Here is a 20,262-nt window from a genome sequence, read left to right on the forward strand (position 1 = left end):
TAGTGTCTTATGTATTTATTTTATTTATTTATTTATGTATTTTTTGTCATGTGTCCTTTTAGTTAATGTATACATTTTTGTACCATTCTTTATGCTTGTCTGCTGTGTAGAAAATTATTTGTTTTGTAGCAAGCCTTTTTGGTTGTAAAAATGACTTTGTTAAATAAAGTTTTGGGGAAAAAAACTTTTAGGTCGTAGTATAAACTAGGCGAATTGGGACTCAGCAACAGCTTTCATGTATTCTACGCATTCGAAGGTCGGCCTTCAGAGAGTCCTACTCATTTCTGAAATGAGACAGCCGCAATGACGTATGCAACCTTAGAATGCGACCTCTAGAGGACGCAACTGCTGTGAAACCGAGCAGCTGAGCGTATGGTTTTGACGCACAACTGTCGCAAACTTTGATACGACACTTGTGGTGGATTTCAGGTGTCGTTCAGCGATTTGTCTGTACACATGGGTAAGTAGTAAAACGTGTCTTGTCTATTTGTTAAAAAAATAACAAAATGTTATCGTTTATGACAAAACTATGTATGTATACAAGTGTATTTTAACATTTACTTCTTGTGTGTTATGTTTTACGGTCGCTACGTTAGCCATCCTGGAAACCTAATTTACATCGTTTTCGTGCATTTCAGCGATTTAAAAGAACCTAAATGAATACTTAACCAACCGTTTATTTTGCAGTTCACCATGGAAGCTAAGACAACAAAGAAAACATTCACCCCTAGAGATGGAAAGAAGATAACATTTAAATCAAAAGGTACCTTAAATAGTGCACGAATCTTTACTTCAGTATAATGCTTATGTCATATGAATTCAAGAATTTAAATAAATTCAACCCGAAACAATTATGGTTGTAACTGATCTGTCGTAAATGTAGTTAAATAATGGAAATAACGTGAAAACAAAATGCTTGTAGAATACATGCGTGGTACAGAAACCACATAACTGTAACTTTTTAACCAATAGCTAAACGTATTTTTACAGATTTAGATGCTGCAAAGATGCTAAACTCAAAAGTAGATAAAGTAATGAGATTATCAATTAAAATTAAATATAAAATATTTCAAACTTTTAAAAAGAATCCATGCTTTTTTACCACCACATTTTAAATATCTGGATAATTTCATACACTTTCATACATGTTTAAATGTCTACATGGATTAAATCTCTTCCTATTGAAAGTTGAGCCAAATGCACTGATTTCTATGTTTACTGTGTTTAATGTCAGGAATACGCCAATTCACACCTCATAGTTTAGACACGGGGAAAAGTTTTAAAAAACCATGGGGTGTTGGAGGACCACAGAAATTCAACAAAAAACCCACAAACAGCAAGTTTACTAGAAAAAGAAAACAACTTGATGGTCGAAGCAAGGAGGAAGGTACAAACATTGATATCAAATATGATTATTATATATATTTATATATATTTATTTATATATATTTTGTGGCTTTACTCTGGTGTTGCTTAATCAAAAGCTATTTTGTTATTTACAGGCCCAGAGGGAAAGAAACCCAAGTGGGATGAATTCAAACAGAAAAAGAAAGAATTGAAACAGAATCGTCAACAGAATGATAAAAAGGATAGTTACCAAATTATAAACAGAGCTAAACAAGTATGGGAAATAGTAAGACGGTAAGTGTTTTATATGAATGACTTGGCATGTGATTATGGTATAAAAAATGTTAATTCTTTTTAACACTTTTTTTTTTGTGGGATTACAGGAAAGACTGTGACAAAGAAAAAAGGACCAAACTCATAAAAGAACTGCAAAATCTTGTTCAAGGCAAAATTAAAACGGTATTTTTAATTTTTTTATTTAAATTGTTTTGCTGCTATTTTCCATCCTCTCTCTGAATATAACAGACTATGTATATGATGCTTAGTCCTATATGGCAGTGTTTCACAAGCAGGGGGTCGGGGCCCACAGGGAGTCTGTATAAAGACACTGTAATTTTCTCAAAATATAAATTTAAAATTACCCCATTTCTCAGAGATCCTTTCAGTAGTCTACTCTGCTCTAATTGGTCACCTGACACAGTCTCCGCACATAAAAACAATAGTGCAGCATGTCAATACCTAGTGCTAACATGATTTACTGAGAAGACATTGTCGACATCATTACAGATCATTCATCATTAATCCAAGCAATAAAAAAATGACGATAGAAACTATCATATTACACTCATTTATGTAAGCTAACCGGGTCATAGCAAAACTGTAAGTGCAGCATGCGTTAGCTGCTTGCTAACGTGACACTTTGACAGTATATTAAGAGTTTTAACAACGACATCATTCATCATTAATCCAAGCAATACAACGACGACAGAAACTAACATTTTACACTCATTTAAGCAAGTATGTAAGCTAACCGAACCATAGCAAAAATGTAAACACTTAAGTTAGTGCACATGCGTTAGCTGCTTGCTTACGTGACTCTCTCACAGTATATTAAGAGTTTTAAAAACAACATCAATACACATTATTCATCATTAGTCCAAGTCATAAAAACGACGACAGACATTAATATTTTTACTCTCATTTATGCAAGTATGTAAGCTAACTGGGCCATAGCAAAACTGTAAGTGCAGCATGCGTTAGCCACTTGCTAATGTGACTCTGACGGTATTTAAGAGTTTAAAAAACAACATCAATACACATTATTCATCATTAGTCCAGGTTATAAAAACGACAACAGACATTTTTACACTAATTTAAGCAAGTATGTAGTAGGCTTGCCGCGATGGTCGGTGAAACGGTGATAACCGGTGCTTCAGCCTCTCACCGGTTAGATCACTTGCCCACCGCGACACCGTCTTTCACCGTCGTTTTGATATTTTCGTGTAATTAAATCATTTAGTTTCGTTAGAGAGAGCAAACGCTTACAACTGAGTGTGTATGCTGACAGCGGAGCTGAACGCGCGTCACGTCACAGAGCAGCAGGTGTCAGATTTCATTTATTCCTGTCAGAGTGTGCGAGGCAAGCTGACTGGCTAGATGATGACAGAAGCCGCGTGCTTACTCGTTGTTGTTATAATATACATATATGATGTTTAATATAACCGAGATCGTTTTGTTCTTGTGTTTTTCATCAAGAAAAATAATAAACCCATCATTCAAGCAGCGCTATATGGCGAAGTAGCCGGTTGCTCTGCTTGGAACTGGCGGGTTCTGTGAGAATTACCTGCACACATTGACTCAAGCACTTAATTAAACCAGCTGTTGCGCTCGCATTGCACGCAAATTCATACGCGATTTAACGCAGCGTACGCAAGCACTGCATTTAAACAGTTGCGTAATTCAAAAGTGAAAGTAAAATGTGCACGTCTGCATGCGCATTTATAAGCCCCTCCCACACGGTGAAACCGGGATTACCGGGTTTGTGACGCGCCGATTAACCGGTGGGAAAATTCTGTCACCGCGGCAACCCTAGTATGTAGCTATAATCATACTTACGCGTTGTGGTTAGGAGACGCATGTTTTTTTAAATAAAGTGGGTACTGATAATTCTTTCATTGTCAAACGTCTAGTAAATCCCTCCAAAAAGTAATTTTAACCACTGATTCTTCACAGCCAAACGTCGAAGTAAATCCCTCTGTGAAAAAGTAATTTTAACCTCAGATTCTTCATATATCTTCATCCTTTGGTAGTGAAAACAACACAAACTGAAAACACAGTGTGATATGATTATGTTTACTCACTAACTAACTGAGGGCAGGTCATAGTTTTCGTTTTTTCCCGCGGGCAAGGCTGTAGGTGGAGATTATTATGCAAAGTGTTGGTATTACGTGGATAAAGTCAGGCAGGAGATTCAATCCATATGACGGCTCATTTCAGCGATTCAGAGTCGACTTACTTTAGAAGCCAATAACTTTATTAATCGTGCACTTTTTGGTTTAACTACTTTGCACATTGTTTACGTTATTGGACAGTGTGGCTCATTTTTGGATCTGTGTGGCTCTTTTAAGGGCAGATTGAATGGATCCTCCGCAGCCGTGTCTTTCCTGAGATTCGCTGCATGCTGGACTGCATCCTGTTTCAGTGTTTCCGATACATACAGTCTACCGTGGCAGCCTGCCACGCCTAAAACATTCCCGCCACGCCTGCGGTTGTGGATAGAAGGGATACAGCAAACGAAATCTTGCCAGATGAGCACAGTTTTATGATAATCCTTCACCCAACCCTAACTCTAAACACAACATTTCACAGGATTTAAGATCTATTTGTATCTCATTTAGCCAGGACTGCTGTTTTAATCCTAATCCTACCTCCAAATCTAATTCTAAACTTTTTGGCATTTGCTGTATCCCTTCTAGATAAAACCCAGGCTGCAGCTTGCAAAATAAAGTTACCGAAATGTCCGCCCTGCCAGACTGGCTGTCTTAAAGAAATACAATCCTTTCTGGATTCGGGTTGTGAACTAATTTATAAATACATCTTCTAAAATATCAAAATTTCCCCAGGAGTTTAGTTTCATGTGCAAATAGATTTAAATCAACAGAACATGATGATTAGGCTCTGTCTCTGTTTGGAGAAAAACAATAAAATAGGCTAAATAAGCCTACACGAAATATATTACACTTAAATCATTAGCAGATTGACAAAACGAATAATAAAGTATTTGACTTTCTGTTCTTTTTTGTGATGTGCTCTAAAACCAGAGCAGCAGAAAACACATCATGTTTTTTAATGGTTTTAAATAAGCACAATGTTTTCTCCTTATTGTGAGTGTACACAAATAAAAGAACACAATTTACACTTTACACAGAATGTTGTTTTACTTTTGTCTGTATGACCATAAATTTAGGGTAATTTAAAGGTATTACGGAGCATTTTCTTTTTCTGGGTGGATCATCAAGACTATTGGTCCTCCTAGTTGTCAATCAGGAGTGTTGCGCAATTGCATTTTTTTTAAAGTGGAGAAGGCGGTTCTTTTCTAAAATTCAAGAAATCCTCCGCTACACCTTTTAATGTGCAACTAGATCATCACGCGTATGCTGTTCACGGCGCATATAACGTTACACGGACGCAGCGCTGCGAGAAAGACGTTAAGCTTTTGATTTAACACCATATTAAAAGTTTTTTAGACATTCATGTATACACTGTACTCGTATAAGCAAGTCATAATAATCAAGTAATCAGGCCATTAGTTATTCAGAATATAGGCTAAGCGCAGCGACTGCTGACTGCTCAACTGTCAAATCTTCTGTGCTTCATTTAAAGTTTCACTTAAATGATAGGATATTTATCGAAAAACAAAAGGTAGGCTAAATACTGAATTCTACTTACACGGGACTGCAAGACATTAATAGTCTACATTAATATTTTTGGAAGGAAACTTACATTATTTCTGTGAAATCTGTTTTCAAACATGACATAGCAGGGTCGCGGTACCCTGGTGAACTGCGTAATATTTGATGTTACGGGTATAATAATATAAACATGTCATTTGCGTTGTAGATGCAGGTCGGGACTCAATAGGCAAGTGGACATCTAACCATTTCGACATGATTCCGATAGGCAGCAGTTTTTAAATGGCCCTGTGCCTTTTCCATTTAAGATCTGTCTGAAGACCATTAAAAGTTTCTCTTTAACTGCGCGATTTGTGGTGTGACCGTGTCATGGTCACAGTCTTTATGTCAAACGGGCCGGGTGTGGAATAAAATAGCTGCTGATGTCGGATTGGTCGGGTGTTCTGTCAATCACTGCGGATGCGGATTATCAAACAGGACTGTGCATGACTTTGCAACATGGAACTGTAACGCTAAACACGAGCACTAACTTGCATAACTAGACCCAGCCTTCGAATTGAGACACAGTTAAAGTGATACTAGATTTCTAATGTACCTTCTCCTTTTGTGGTTGTCTTTGCTAGATTGCATTTGCTCATGATTCCACACGGGTACTGCAGTGTTTTATTCAGTTTGGCAGTGACAAACAGAGGCAGGAGGTCTTTGATGAACTCAGAGGTTGGTGTTCTTTTCAGTTGAATGTTTAAAGAATCTGTCTCATCGTCCTTAACTTTTGTTTTCTCTGTAGATGACTTTGTGGAATTGAGTCAATCGAAATATGCTAGAAACATTGTAAAGAAGTTTCTAATATATGGGTAAGTCACTTTTATTTTCATGAGCTCATTTTTACTTAATTAATGGACTATATATTTAAATCACTGAATCGTATCCTATCATTAGCTACATTAACACTGGTCTTTTTTCTGGAATTTATATTTATACACTGACAAATGCCCGTGAGCCGTTTGTGAACAAAACAATCAATGAAAACTGAGGTTAAGGGGTGCTCAATGACTCGATCGGTACTCTCTAAATTTGCAGATCTCTGTAATCGATCTTTCTGTTTACATTTTGTCATGAATGCAGCTGCAATTAGAGAACATTTTTTTTACGTAATGCAAGCATTTTTATAACCCGTTGCTCATGTGCGACGTGCAGATTTGGATTTCTCTCTTTGCCTTTACAGAGATATGTGTATTTTTTATGAGGACGTGCTCCGGTCAACTGTGTGACACGTCTTCACATCCCCATCAGACAGCGTATACAACACATTTATCGCAGACAATTGCATCCTCATGCCAAAAGTTTATTATTTGCATGCGTTTTAAAGTTTTGAACGTTTAAACTTTCTTTTTCCTCATAGCTGCTCTTGTCTGCGTACACCCGATGCGCGCACACACAGAAGCCTGTCATCTGTGCACGTGAACAGAGCGATCTCTCTTATGTCTTAAAGCTGCAGTATCCTAATTCATCTCTCAATAAAATCACTCTCTGCTCTTGATTAAGGAACTGTTATACTATATGAATGTGTGTATATTTAATAGGTGTGGCACGGTTAATGAAAAAATCCGAACTGTTCGGTTCGCTTGTCTCGGTTCGGAGTGTGTGTGCGTCGCGCGGTTCGACGGTTCATGGCATGCGTAATGTATGTAACCTCGTGCCCTGTATATGACCTCAAGATAGCGTGTTTCCCTTTTGCGAATCGCGCAGAAGTAGAGGTGACTGGTGTGGAGAGTGAGTGCTGCAGGTCATGTTACGTGTAGAAATGGCAAATGGGAAGGAAGTCTGCCCGGAGTTGGAGGATGCGCCAGCGTCGTATAAGTTTGGTGTGTGGAAACATTTTTTATTTTAAATTACCTATGATGACAGCGGAAATCAAACAATAGATAGAACTGCAGTCTATGGGTTGAATATGTTCAAACAGCCACACGCAACAGCCTTCTCTCTGCCCATTTATCTAATCTGAGGTACTGAACACAATGTTACATCTTTTCTGACTTCTGCCGGGAACATACGATGAACAGTGCTATTTTTAGCCTTTCATTGATAAAACGAAAGCAGCTGATTTCCGTGTAGTTTCATTTTGCTAGCGTGTGAAAGTTGTGCGATCTTATTTCATAAATTACTCCTCAAATTAACCAGGACAGAAGTGGACAAAAGAGACGGATTTAAATATTACAGGTGTAAACGTTATGTTTCTCTCTCGTCCACATATACTCTCTGCAGTATTTAAGCAGCCTCTCAGTGATAAATCTTTGAGCACTGAAGTTGGCAGTTTGATAAATGCAGGTTATCTTTGTGTGCTAAAAAGGCACATAAGTTCATGTAGATGGCAATACACATTCTCTTTTTTTGCCAAATAAATGAAAAGCCTGTTAAAATCATCAATGTCTTCCCTCTTGCTGTATCAGAATCTCACCTGGCTTTCCTCAGAGATGGTCGCAATAATGTGCTTAGTCAAATTCAGTTTGTGCATGATTACATGATATAACTTTTTAATACTGTATTCAAAATTATGGATAATTAATACATTAATAAGAATACATTCATGGAGTATTAAAAATTAAAAGAAAAAATAACAACAAGAACCGTACTGAACCGAGAACTGTGACCATAAAACCAGGATACGAACCGAACCAAGGGTTTTGTGAACCGTGCCACCCCTAATATTTAATTCATAAAGTAAAGATGTTTCATTTTCGTTACTTTTAAGAGACAAACCTTTTTAAAGAGATATTAAATACAGTATCTCTTTGCAGAATAAATATTTGTTATGCCAGCCAGCGCCAGCGTTTTTCATGATTTTCACAAAAGTTTAATGCCTTCCATGTTCTTCTTTAAATATATAAACATACAATATACCAAATGAAAGAACAGACCCTCTGCTTTCAAACAAAAAAAAAAAACGTTTCATCCTACCTTCAGTAGTTCTTTTGTAATCAGCATTTGAATATGGGTAGGTTTCTGCAAAAACACCACATTTTGAGCAAAAAGCAGAGATAATTCCATTTTTGTGACGGACTTTTCATAGAGATCCCATTCAGAGCGATCTTTAAAACAGACACGGACATGCAGCCGCTTGCCATAGGGCAATACTTCCGGGTTTAAAAAGTTGCGGACGGGTAGGGGTGTGCATTGGCTCTGCCCTCACAATTCAATTCAATTACGATTCACCAGGTAACGATTCAATTCGATTCTGCGATGCATTGCGATGCATCAGAATTCTACTGTACACAACAAGGCAAATTTTTAATAAGTCAAGTATTAAACTCAAGTGCAACTATTCTCAACAAAAACGAAAGCTGACCAGGGCTCGCAAAATTTTAAAATCCCTGGTAGCCCTTCGGGCAGGCACTCTTTAATTTTTGGTAGCCCGAAATGAATACAAGTAGGCAGAATAGAAAATACAATGTTTAATGTAGAATATTGATACATCCTGGATTTCCATCTAAGCCAAATATTCCTGCCCATCCCAGCTAACAATTTGGTTCCCAAAACGTTCCCCTATTTTCCAAGGTTTTTGGTTAGCCAGGAATGTTTTCTTTAAGAAAATAAACCTTCCCCTAATGTTATTTTTAGGTTATTTTAACGTTCACCTAACGTTCGAATAATTTAATTGTTATACTACTGAAATATTATATGAATGTATTATAACACAGGTTATTTTTTATAAAAAATACCTCAACACATCACACATTGTATTTAGATAACATGGTATTTTATCAAATATATAAACAACCAGTGACTTTAACACAATATAGAAGACTTAAAGCAGATATTTATTAAAAAGGAATACACATAGTTCCCTTTATGTTCCCCTAATGTTAGACTCTGAGGTAAAACGAAATGACAAACACACATTCTATTCGCTTTAGGTAAATATATCTTACCACTGCTGTTTAGTCACCTATCAGCTTCGGAAATCACTCAAACATATTTTCCTTCTCACATATTTAAGTTACTAACTGAAGAAAAAAAATATGATAAAACAATGTTAGTCTATGAGGTAAAAATGAAATGACGTTATTTTATTAAATGACTTGAGTTTGCGCAAGCAGGTGCTCGTGAAGAACCTAGATGGGAGAAGCGCGTGTAGAGGGTTGCGCGCATATCAGACGTGCACATTAGAGGATGAGTTTATTTATGCTTTCACTTCATTTCCTGACAGTTTCACTTGGTACGTGAGGATAATGACTGACAAGAGGACACCGAAATACATACAATATAATTACCTAACTAAATCTGAGACAAAGCAAAAACATTAAAATATTATTTCTTCCCCAAGATAGCCGACAGGCAGGGTGGAGATACATTTTGGTACCCCGACAGGAATTCACAATAGAAACGAGACGTCGGGCTAGCGATTTTGCGAGCCCTGCCCGAGATGAGAATTTTACACACAGCGTAAGTCTTGTTCCCTATTAACTTCATAGAATCCGAAATGTGCCCATATGTCCACTTTCCATGGAAAAGGGTGCGTTTTTATTTACCCGTCTATCACGGTCATCTCCAGAAAATAAACAGTGACATAATCGATTATGGCATTTGCTGCATCGATGCTGAATCGTGCATGCGCGCATTGCGATGCATTGCCGAATCGATAATTGTTGACACCCCTACGGAAGGGGCATTGCGGAAAGACGGAAATACTCGTCATTGGCAGGGAAGCGTTTTCTCTTGATTGACGAGATATCTCGTCAATGGCGGCGAAAGAGTTAACACAAAAATATACCTAATTACTGCAAGTAATATAACAGGCAACATCTGTGGTATTACTTTATCTAGAATAAATGTTAACAGTTACAGTCATCAAAGAGCTTGCATATCAGCTTAAAAAACAGGAATCGGTATCAGCCGATCACGAAGATAACAAATCGGTATCGGCTGCAAAAATCCTGATCGGAGCATACCTACTGAGGTTAGATTGTTTTGTGTTCTCAAACAAATAGCTTCCACACTGGTAGTCTCAGCCTCAGACATCACACCCACAGACTGTTGGCTAAACGTCTGATGTTTTTCGTACACTTTTCTGGAAACCCTGTGAGAATGTCAAAGTTGTCTTTGATTGGTTGAAATAAACTGGATTTCCAGGAGATGCGAGTGTCACGATTAGTTTCGGTCCCTGGAAAACAAAGCTCTGACGTTCCATTGAGGAAGAGAATCAGTCGTGTTCACGTGGATAATAATGACCAGTTATCATGATCAGCTAAACATTGGATTCTCAAAAATATGCAAAGTTCGCAGCATATACAAGAGTTTTGCTTGAGGCAGTTAGTTAGGAGTCAAAAAGTTTGGTTCTCCTGAATTGCTTGTATGTGTTAAAAAGTGGAGAGATATGCTTCAAACATATGTTTAACGGGAGCATCTCATTGGTGTTGCTGTTGATGAAGTGCACAACATTGTTCTATGGTGAGTAATGTTGTTTATTTAGATGCTATTCGGTTTGCGGCTGGTTATTTCAATAACTGACTTGTTGCCAGCCGGCTCGTTATTGTGGCGAGCCTGAAACAAACTGTGATTGGTTGTTTGACATTTCGGTCAAACAGCTCGTGGGCGGGCTTTGTCCAGAAAAAGCAGCGGAAAACACCAGACCTTCAGTATTGAAGCGGGGTCTTGATTTCGCGGCTTTACTTCCTGCTCAATACTGCGCAGGACTAGTCCCGAAATCGCTACTGCGCAGACTCAAGACCCAAGATGTCAGCGCCATATCGGGACACTGGCGGCTTCACTTTTCACCAATGGAAGAGAGCGAACAGGCTTCGTCCATCTTTTTTTTACATTTTATGGCTATAAATAGAGCGCAGACATCTTTTATAGGCAGCTATAATTCAGCAGGTACAATTGCCACTTGATGTTTAGGTCATGGTTTCAGTCTTCTGTACCTTTGCTTGTTGCTTTTGAAGAAAAGAGCTAATGGACAAATCAGGATATTATTTCTCCCACATCATACACGGAACAAAAGAGCATAAAATAATATCGCCTAATTGAGTTCCAAATTCTTGCTTGGGCGGCTGCAGTTTCATTTTCAATGCAGTCTAACCCTGCTTGTGTAATCAGATGATGCTTGCCCTGTTTTACTGGAAGTGACTGTAACGAACTTCCATTGAAAATCCCGATTCTCAAAATTAAAATCGCGTCAAAACTCTAATTAAATAAATAAAAAATCGGGAAAATCGCTAATTAACTTCCTGAAGATTTATATAAGTCATACTAACTGTAAAGATATTTGTCTTTAGGGCTGTAATTGGATTGTTGTATTAGTGGTGCTGTTACGATAATATGCATATTTTAAAACGTACTTGCATACATACAGATAAACACAGTAAATCTCAGAATATGGGGAAGCTCTTACAGTCCGAACAAGCAAAAAGTGGTAGTTGTTACATGCCTACATGAACAATTGATATTTTACTTAATGTCATGTTGATTATAAAGAAAAATGTGGATTAGCATTGTTAATGAAAAGTTTAAATACAAACAGGAGGTGTTACGGATTTCTGTATTTTCTGTTGGGCTCGCTCCTTCATTTTTGTCCTTGGCCAATCATATGCCTGTACAAAGGTTGTTACTGTTAGTACCTAGAAAAAAATAGTTATCTACAGTACCTCCCTTTCAAATGAGCGTAAAGGTCTCCAGAGATCGTCTTATTTTCCCAGTAGTGATGTATATCAGAGTAAAACAGTCTTCTGAAATGAAATAAGTTGGGTCGTCATAATGCCACAATTCATTTAGCATATCAGCTCATTGTATAAGCTGAACAATTTTTGAATGGTGCTAAGTTTCTCTTCACTCTTTTCTCCTGCAGGAATAAGCAGCAGGTGGGTGACGTGATGTTGGCTTTTAAGGGGAAGGTCAGACAGATGCTCAGACATTCAGTGGCGTCTTCAGTGGTGGAGTACGCATACAATGATAAAGCCATTCTCTCACAAAGACTCATGCTCACTGAGGAGCTCTATGGCAACACATTCCAAGTCTGCAAAGTAAGAGCAGTTTCTGAAGAAAATACAAAAACAATCTATAAACTGTTTTTGTTTTATTTTGTTTGTAGCCAATTTGGGCATATCAAATAAAATCATTGTCAGCAACAATTTTTATCGATGTCAAAAATACAGATCCAAATGAATATAAGTTCATTGGTATTGGTACACTACCGAGTTCAGTACCTGGCATCTTTGCTTCCTGTCGGCATGTACTGTAATAAGTATTAGTGTGTTATATCTGATTCCTACAGGAAAATACTAATTTTGAGTGTTTATTTGAATGTTTAAATAATCCTGTTTGTTCTGCTTTAAAAAAAATGAAAATTGTATTTTATTACTGTTTACTTTAATAATAGCTTACCAGCCTCAGGCAGATTCACTTAAATATTACTTTACGGTTTCTTGTTGTGCTTTGAAATTGGTATAATAGTGTTTAACTTTGGTGTTAGGGCAAACCTAGTATTTATTGTTGCTATTTATTTTTCTCAGTCCACAGTTTGTCCTACATTAGAGAAAGTTTTGGAAAATAGCCCAGATAAGCTGGAGAATATAATAGAGGAAATGAAGCAGATCCTCACACCAATGGCACAGAAGGAGTTCTTCACATGATCTTACGCCTATCATACTCTCATCGTTTATTTTAATGCTGTCTAAATTAATTCACTACTGTCTGTTTACAGGGAGGCTGTCATTAAGCACTCACTGGTCCACAAAGTTTTTCTGGACTTCTTTGAGCATGCACCAACCAAACAGAGAACAGTATGTTTTGTGATTAGTGATAGCAACATTTATTTTCAACTTTTTTGGTTTGTTGCTAATTTCAGTGGTGTGTGTGTATGTGTGCATGCATCATAGGAGATGATTGAGTCCATCAGAGAGGCAGTAGTGTATATGGCACATACACACGATGGAGCCAGGGTTGCTATGCAGTGCTTATGGCACGGCACGCCCAAGGTTAATGCATATTAAGAGTGTTTCACATTAGTTTATTGTTTCTGTTGTGCCATTTTCGTGTAACATGCGTTTCTGTCTGCTTCATCTTTCCAGGACCGAAAAGTAATAGTAAAAACTATGAAAACTTACATTTCAAAGTTTGCAACGGTAAGCAGGCATTAATACACACTATTATGATTTACAAATGGGTAAATCTCAAAAACATTTTAAACAAAAAGTCAGTTAAAAAATAGAGAATTATATTTTGCAATTCAGTAAGAAATTTTGTATTGTGATATTTTAAAGACCCACACTAGTTTTCTTGAAATGCATAGCTTTGTTCGGTGTGTTAATGTACTTTTGATTAAAACTGGAAATTAATGGGGGAATATTGAGAGTCCCCCCCAAATGGCTGTAAGCCTTTAGTTTCCCTTATAGCTTGGAATATTTGGAAAGCTAAAGTATTGAATGATTTTATAAAAACAATTGATCTGTAACGGCGGAGTGACTATAGTTTATAGAAATTGTTAAGATTTACATATTCATACTAAGAGCCAAAAACACTTTTGGATTTTGTGGGGACTTTAATTATGCACAATTTCTTGAAGTTTTCATTACTCTTCAATATTTTAAGATTTTTTTCTTGAAGGTTTTTTTGGTCATGGATTCTCTGTACATCAGTGAATATCTTTACAATATTGTGCGAGTAAATAAAACGCAGACATGTTCTTGATGACATGCTTAATGAGATTCACCAAGTTAGTGGGAAAAGTTTTTTCTAATGTGAAAATACTGAAATTACTTGTAATTCTTGTTTTAAAGGGTGAGTATGCTCACCTAGTACTTCTAGCAGCCTTTGATTGCATTGATGACACCAAGCTGGTTAAACAGATCATAATCACGGTAAGTCTTGTTTACCTTTATCCCTCTTTAGTTAAATCAAGTTAATCAGCAGTTTCTTAGCAGCTTTTGTGTCCCTGCTTGCAGGAAATTTTTTGCTCCTTGCCTGAAATAATCAGCAATAAACATGGTAAAAAAGTGCTCCTTTACCTGCTAAGCCCAAGAGACCCTGCCCACCTATTGCCCGAGATTGTTAGGGTGCTTGAGAAAGGTGACGGTAACGCCCACAGTAAGAAGGATGTAGCGATCAGGCGAAGAGAGCTGTTGGAAGCTGTTTCTTATCCTCTGCTAACGTATCTGTGTGATAACACTCAGTCTATGGTCATGGATAAATCAAGTAGTGTGGCTGTCAGTGATATCTTGGGGGCTGCAATCGGAGATCTCAGGCCTGCTATGGAGGCCGTAGCAAACCTGGCAGCTCAGCCCTTTGTACCAGGTGGAGTAGATGGCCAGGTAAAGCTACCTTGCAACAGTACACATTGTGAAAAGTGCTATAGAAATAAAATTGAAGATATTAATTCTGGCAGCCACATTAATTATGTAACTTTGGATATATCGTTGTAGATCACAATTTTAATGACATTATCTTCCACATGTTTGAAAACAATATGCAATGTTTGAAAATCTCAAATCCATATTTTATTCACAACAGAACATGTATAGATGTAAAATTATGCCTGCTTTTAATGCAGTGACACATGAGGGCCCATAGATTTCTCCAGTTCCCTTAGTTTAAAAATTCAGTATGTTCTATTGTAGATAAACAATGGGTTTATGAAATGTGCAAATTATTGCATTTTGTTCTATTGCATTTTTGCTATATAAATGTATACACTGTGTATAGTCTGTATAACCGTCTCTTCTGTATTACAGTTGCATATGGCAGAACATCCCGCTGGGCACTTGGTGTTGAAGTGGTTGGTTGAACAAGATGCCGATATGAAGGAGGCAGGAAAAGAAGGTATAAAACATCAAAATTCATTTTGTAAACATGGTTTTAAGGCTATTCTTGAATCCTTAATCATTTTAATGCAGTAAATTGGATGTTGTTGTTTTTTTACTCCTGAAGGTGGTTTTCTAAATTTGCAAGCTTTATGAAGTTAATATGTTTTATTTTTTAAAAAAACTCTTACATTTTGGTCCACAGAGCGTTTCTCCAGAATTCTTTTGGAGAAGGTGGGGTTAGAGAACCTTAAGACATGGGCTTCAGTCAACCGTGGTGCCATAGTTCTTTGTTGGTGAGTTTAAACTGCCTAGCTTTCTCTTCTTTAGTTAAATGCTTGCTTCTAATTAATGGGTGAAAGCAAGCTACAATCAGGTATGAAAATTTTTGGGGGGTTGAAGGGTATGCGGGCGTTGTTTGTTGATGCGCCCTTCACCGTCATCCAACATGTATCCCAGACATTAGATTTGTTTGAGTTCATGCCGCGCTGCAAAAGCCAACAGGCAGGTGGACGTCAAAGTACCACGAGAGTGAATCGATAAGTTATAAGGACTCTTAGCTCTCGCGCTACTGTGATGTCATCTGCCTTTTATGTGTTTTTCGCCATATGCTTCACATGCTTGTTGAAGAAGATGCGTAGAGCGACTGCCTTCGGGATGAACAGTCAAGTGTAAGACACAAAACGCTGTAAAACTATAACTGTAGAATTCTGAGGCGTCAATCAATTAAAACAACATGTATACACAGACTGACACTGCAAAGTGACCTGAAAGATTTTTTTATTGGAATGGATTGGAACGAATGATGGACATACTCCTCGCTTGTAAGTCACATTGGTCTAACGTTACTAGCCTACTGCTGTAAATATATACATATACATTAAATGTAAATGTAAGTATGGTAAAACTGCAAAATATTGCATGACATGCTGTTAATAAGAACATACTGCTACTAATACTGTTAATAAGAAAGTTTATCACTTAACATTTTTATATACGGAAACGCGCGTTTCAAAAAATCACGCAAAAAATATTTTCTTTGGGCTTGGCACAGGGTTCCCACGGGTCCTTGAAAGTTTGAAGTTTTTGAAAATATACATACATAGATACAGGTCATTGAAAGTGCTTGAATCTATTTTATGCAAAACGTTTTCTGGAAAAATATCCACATTATTCCCTGTGTAGTGTAGGATAATATCATAACATTTCTAGCCTTTTAAGCACACATGCTAAACTGTTCGCTTTAAATGCTTATATCTTCTGTATGTGAATGTTGATTCATACCAAAATGCTTTATTGCATAGTTGTGTTTTGACACATGAAAATGTCTCGGGTTACGTATGTAACTTTGCCACACTTCATGTGTCCCTGTAATGCCATCTTTGGCAATGTTTCATATAGCGATATACTTCCTGGCTCCCGTGTCACCCTGTCTTTTTTCATTAAGCCTCACCATTGGTTGAATTTGATATACACATTCAGACGCACTTACCTCTGGAAGCGTCCCCAAAGTGTCACTGCAGTGACGCAGCACGAGTTCCCTCGAAAGGGAACTGTAACAATGTATCTTAAAAGATAACACGATGTAACATTGCTCTTACTGTGAAATGTATAGATCAACATATATTTCTCCACCGGTGTTAAAGGGACAGTTCCTCTTATAAGAAATGCTTATGTTTGAGTCATTATATTAATCAAACTACAGAGGACAAAAGGAAAATCACCTTTATAGCTTTAATAAGATCAATTATATTTAATTTATAGAATGAAAACAGTGCTATATTAATTTGATACTGTTTCTCTACCTAATCAATACTGTTAGATCTTACTTTATTTGTAACTTTGTTCTTTTCTATTTTATATGCTTGTCATTTCTTGATTTGTTTTTATTTTGTTTTCCCACATCACTTTTTTGCTGATCTGAAAATTATTCAATCCATGACTCAAAACCCATAATGTAATTCATTTAGCCAGTACTATATTGTAAAATTAAGTAATTTTGAATAACATGCAGGCCTTCAGGTCCACCCTATTCCAAGGCCAACTTAAAATCGTATGGCCTTGCAACTGATGGTCAGATTATTTTATTAATAAAATTATTGCAGATGTAAAATAGTAAGGGAATGGTACTTGTTACAGCTTTCCACATTTATCAACACATTTAATTAAACATGGTTTCTGTTACTAGTCAAATGTTTACATTTGAAATTTACACTCTAAATTGTCCGTCAGAAATAAGCAAAAAATACATTATGACCATTATTTCAATTGTTTATGTTATGGTGTGCATTTTGTTTCTGCGGGGATGTTGGGTTCCTTCTTTATTTTTTGTCCTTGGCCAATCACATGCCTGAAGAATAAACAAGTTAGGTTATGTCCCCCTAATGAGGCCGTAATATTTATTCAGAGGCCACGTCCCCCCTCGAGCACCCTCCTTACCTTTTTCAGCCCTGACTCGTTTTCATGCCTGTACAATAGTCATTGTTCACTGGGTGGTTAAATATATGTGACCTTGCATCTAAAAACCCAGCTAAAGTCTTATTTTTATGATTTACTATTTTCAACATAAAATCCTCCTACATAATAGTTGTGACAGTATAACCTTGATATATTAAGATTGAAATCATAATGAAATAATAGGTGAAATCAGACTTTGATACTTGATGGTTTTCAGAGGAGGGGCTTTCATCTGTTAAATATATACTATTGACATTTTCAGGTATCATCAAAGCAAGTTTGCTAGTTCATCATGCTTTTTTAAATTCCTGTTGAAAAGGAATTCCTGGGCTGCATTTTTTCATCCCATTGTCTATAAGCTAATAAAGTGCTATACTGTAGCTTAAAGTGTATGTTGCAGGTTAACCACCACTGTCGATTAATGGGTACATAAATCACTCAAGATATGTGTATAATTTTTAAAATGTCTCAAAAATGGTCTTAAAGACCACTTTTTTTACGTTTTTGGTATTAACGGTTTTTTTAACGCAATTCTGCGATGACGTCACGTTGGGGAGAAGTGGAGAAAGACTCAGCCAGAGCCATAGAGATAGATGAGACATTTATTGCTGTTTAATACTTACGTATATAATTTGGAAATCATATATACATCGTAGGAAATATATAATGTGTTATACTGCAAAGTTACCTTGCTAATTATTATTTATGATATATGTGGAGATAAATAAAACTTCGCAAATCTGCTGATTTGATCCATTCATGTCCTGACCACCAGGCTAGAGATTTTTAAACATCCTTAATCCACACTTACTAGTCTATCAAATAATATCTCAAATATATTGTTTTGTGAAATAAAAGGATGCTTTGTTATATTGTTTATGCGATTATAACGAATCACACGATCATTTTATACGCAGCAGCAGTCAGCAGCTGCAGCACACTCGGATCCGACCGCATACATACTGTAATAAACAGGCGTTCGGCGGCTTTTTACATCACGACAGGCTATGCCATTTGAGGAGGAACCGCTCATTGATCACCGTATTTTTATAAATCCTGTACATGTTTGGACCTGCCGAACAGGTTGAGCACTTTTATATACTTTATTGAGCAGAGAGGCTGCCTGCACAGTTTGACCAGCGGGCTGCGGGAACCGGCGCACATCACGCCGCCAGACGGTGTTGCTAATATAACTCGAAATGTATAACTATTATCAGATCGGCCCGGGAAAGTCCCGACTCTCTCGATTGCCATTCCGCTACTGGCTGTAAGAAAGTGAGTGCGTTTGGGTCGCTGGTCCCCGCGAACAGACGTGACGTGCTTCACTCACCTTCCAGGATTAGAGACATGCTGCCAAAACCGTTTGTGCTGAAGATCGCATAAAGTAACACCCATTTCAGGCAGGATCATGGACCCCCTCAAGCCAGCATGCACGAGTATGTTAATTGTTTGTTTACTTTCTACACGAAGATATGCTAACCTTATGCTATCTGGCTGTCTGCCTATCTCTCTATACTAGCCTATCCGTCTGTCTGTCTGTCTGTCTGTCTGTCTGTCTGTCTGTCTGTCTGTCTGTCTGTCTGTCTGTCTGTCTGTCTGTCTGTCTGTCTGTCTGTCTGTCTGTCTGTCTATCTGTGTATGTATGTATGTATGTATGTATGTATTATCTGCGCTATCAGAACTGTACTTTACTCGTCTTTCTATAGTCATTCTTAATGCTCTCAAGGCGGCTTTGGTCAATTCTCTCCCCAGCGTGACGTCATACAGTGCGTTGTGAGGGAAAGGAGAATCATTGCAAATTGCTGTACTTTTTCATACTTTTTCGGGTTTTGTGATACCCAACAACATAAAATACAATGGATAACAGTTTAAATGTTTATTATCAACAAGCAAATTGCACAAATTCGTTGAAAAATTTTACCTGCAAAACGCCCTTTAAAGTTACCCAACCTTTTTTAGTTAAGACTTTTTCACCTCCCTGTCTGATAGTCTTATATAATCTCCTTAAGTCTCAAGCAGTGAGTTTGTTTATTACTGGTCTGTTTTTTACGGCCTTGTTTTTTTTCCACCAATCCAACATCAAATGTTTGATCCAAAATCATCTTTCAAAATTACATTCAAACTAATAAAACTCAATGAACCAACTGTTATTTATTTTGCTTATTTTGTTTTGATTGGGTTTCTACAGCCTCCTTGAAAGTGCAGATGAAAGTGTTGCTGAAGAAGTAAAAGTTGGGCTCAAATGCATCCTTCCTGAACTACAGAAGATGTCGAACTCTAAAGGAGTTGAAGTCTTGCTTGAAAAACTGACCTGAAGTTTTAAACAAGAAGTTTTGGTTTCATACATCTTTATGCACATTTTTACTGAAAAAAAACTACAGTAAAAATTTATATTTTAATTGAATTAATATGCTGATGTATGTGAATACACAAGTACACAAGAATATCTGGCTTTGTCTTTATTATTTAGATTTTAGTTTAAGATCTTTACAATACATGTGGGTAATGCATAAAGAAAACTAAGCTTGACTCAAGTCATCTAAGATAATTAGCAATTTTAATGACAAGATTTGTGGTAATGCAGAAAAACGAACATCTAGATAATTGTTTAAGTTAATGCTGCACTCACTGTTTAAAAATGCTGCTACTATTAATTCTACTAAATTTTTATTTAGGCTAAAATGTTTTTTAATAGTCTACAAGGCATTGTAACAATTCTAAAATGCAAGCTTCTCCCATAATACCAAATATCA

At 37.0% G+C, this 20,262-nt stretch overlaps 1 protein-coding gene across 1 annotated transcript; it reads left to right on the forward strand.

The window, feature by feature from the left end:
- The first annotated feature begins 328 nt into the window (after window positions 1-328).
- Window positions 329-19,953, forward strand: pum3 (pumilio RNA-binding family member 3). The gene is made up of 17 exons (XM_073874012.1): window positions 329-460; window positions 688-763; window positions 1,235-1,387; window positions 1,503-1,641; window positions 1,731-1,806; window positions 5,882-5,975; window positions 6,046-6,112; window positions 12,103-12,277; window positions 12,767-12,873; window positions 12,958-13,036; window positions 13,133-13,231; window positions 13,325-13,378; window positions 14,033-14,113; window positions 14,198-14,563; window positions 14,984-15,071; window positions 15,258-15,348; window positions 19,698-19,953. The coding sequence occupies exons 2-17, from the start codon at window positions 694-696 to the stop codon at window positions 19,822-19,824; spliced, it is 1,866 nt and encodes a 621-aa protein (XP_073730113.1). The 5' UTR covers window positions 329-460; window positions 688-693; the 3' UTR covers window positions 19,825-19,953.
- The last annotated feature ends 309 nt before the right edge of the window (window positions 19,954-20,262 follow it).

Source organism: Misgurnus anguillicaudatus, chromosome 12 (assembly GCF_027580225.2).
Source record: "Misgurnus anguillicaudatus chromosome 12, ASM2758022v2, whole genome shotgun sequence".
In the NCBI taxonomy this organism is placed as follows: Eukaryota; Metazoa; Chordata; class Actinopteri; order Cypriniformes; family Cobitidae; genus Misgurnus; species Misgurnus anguillicaudatus.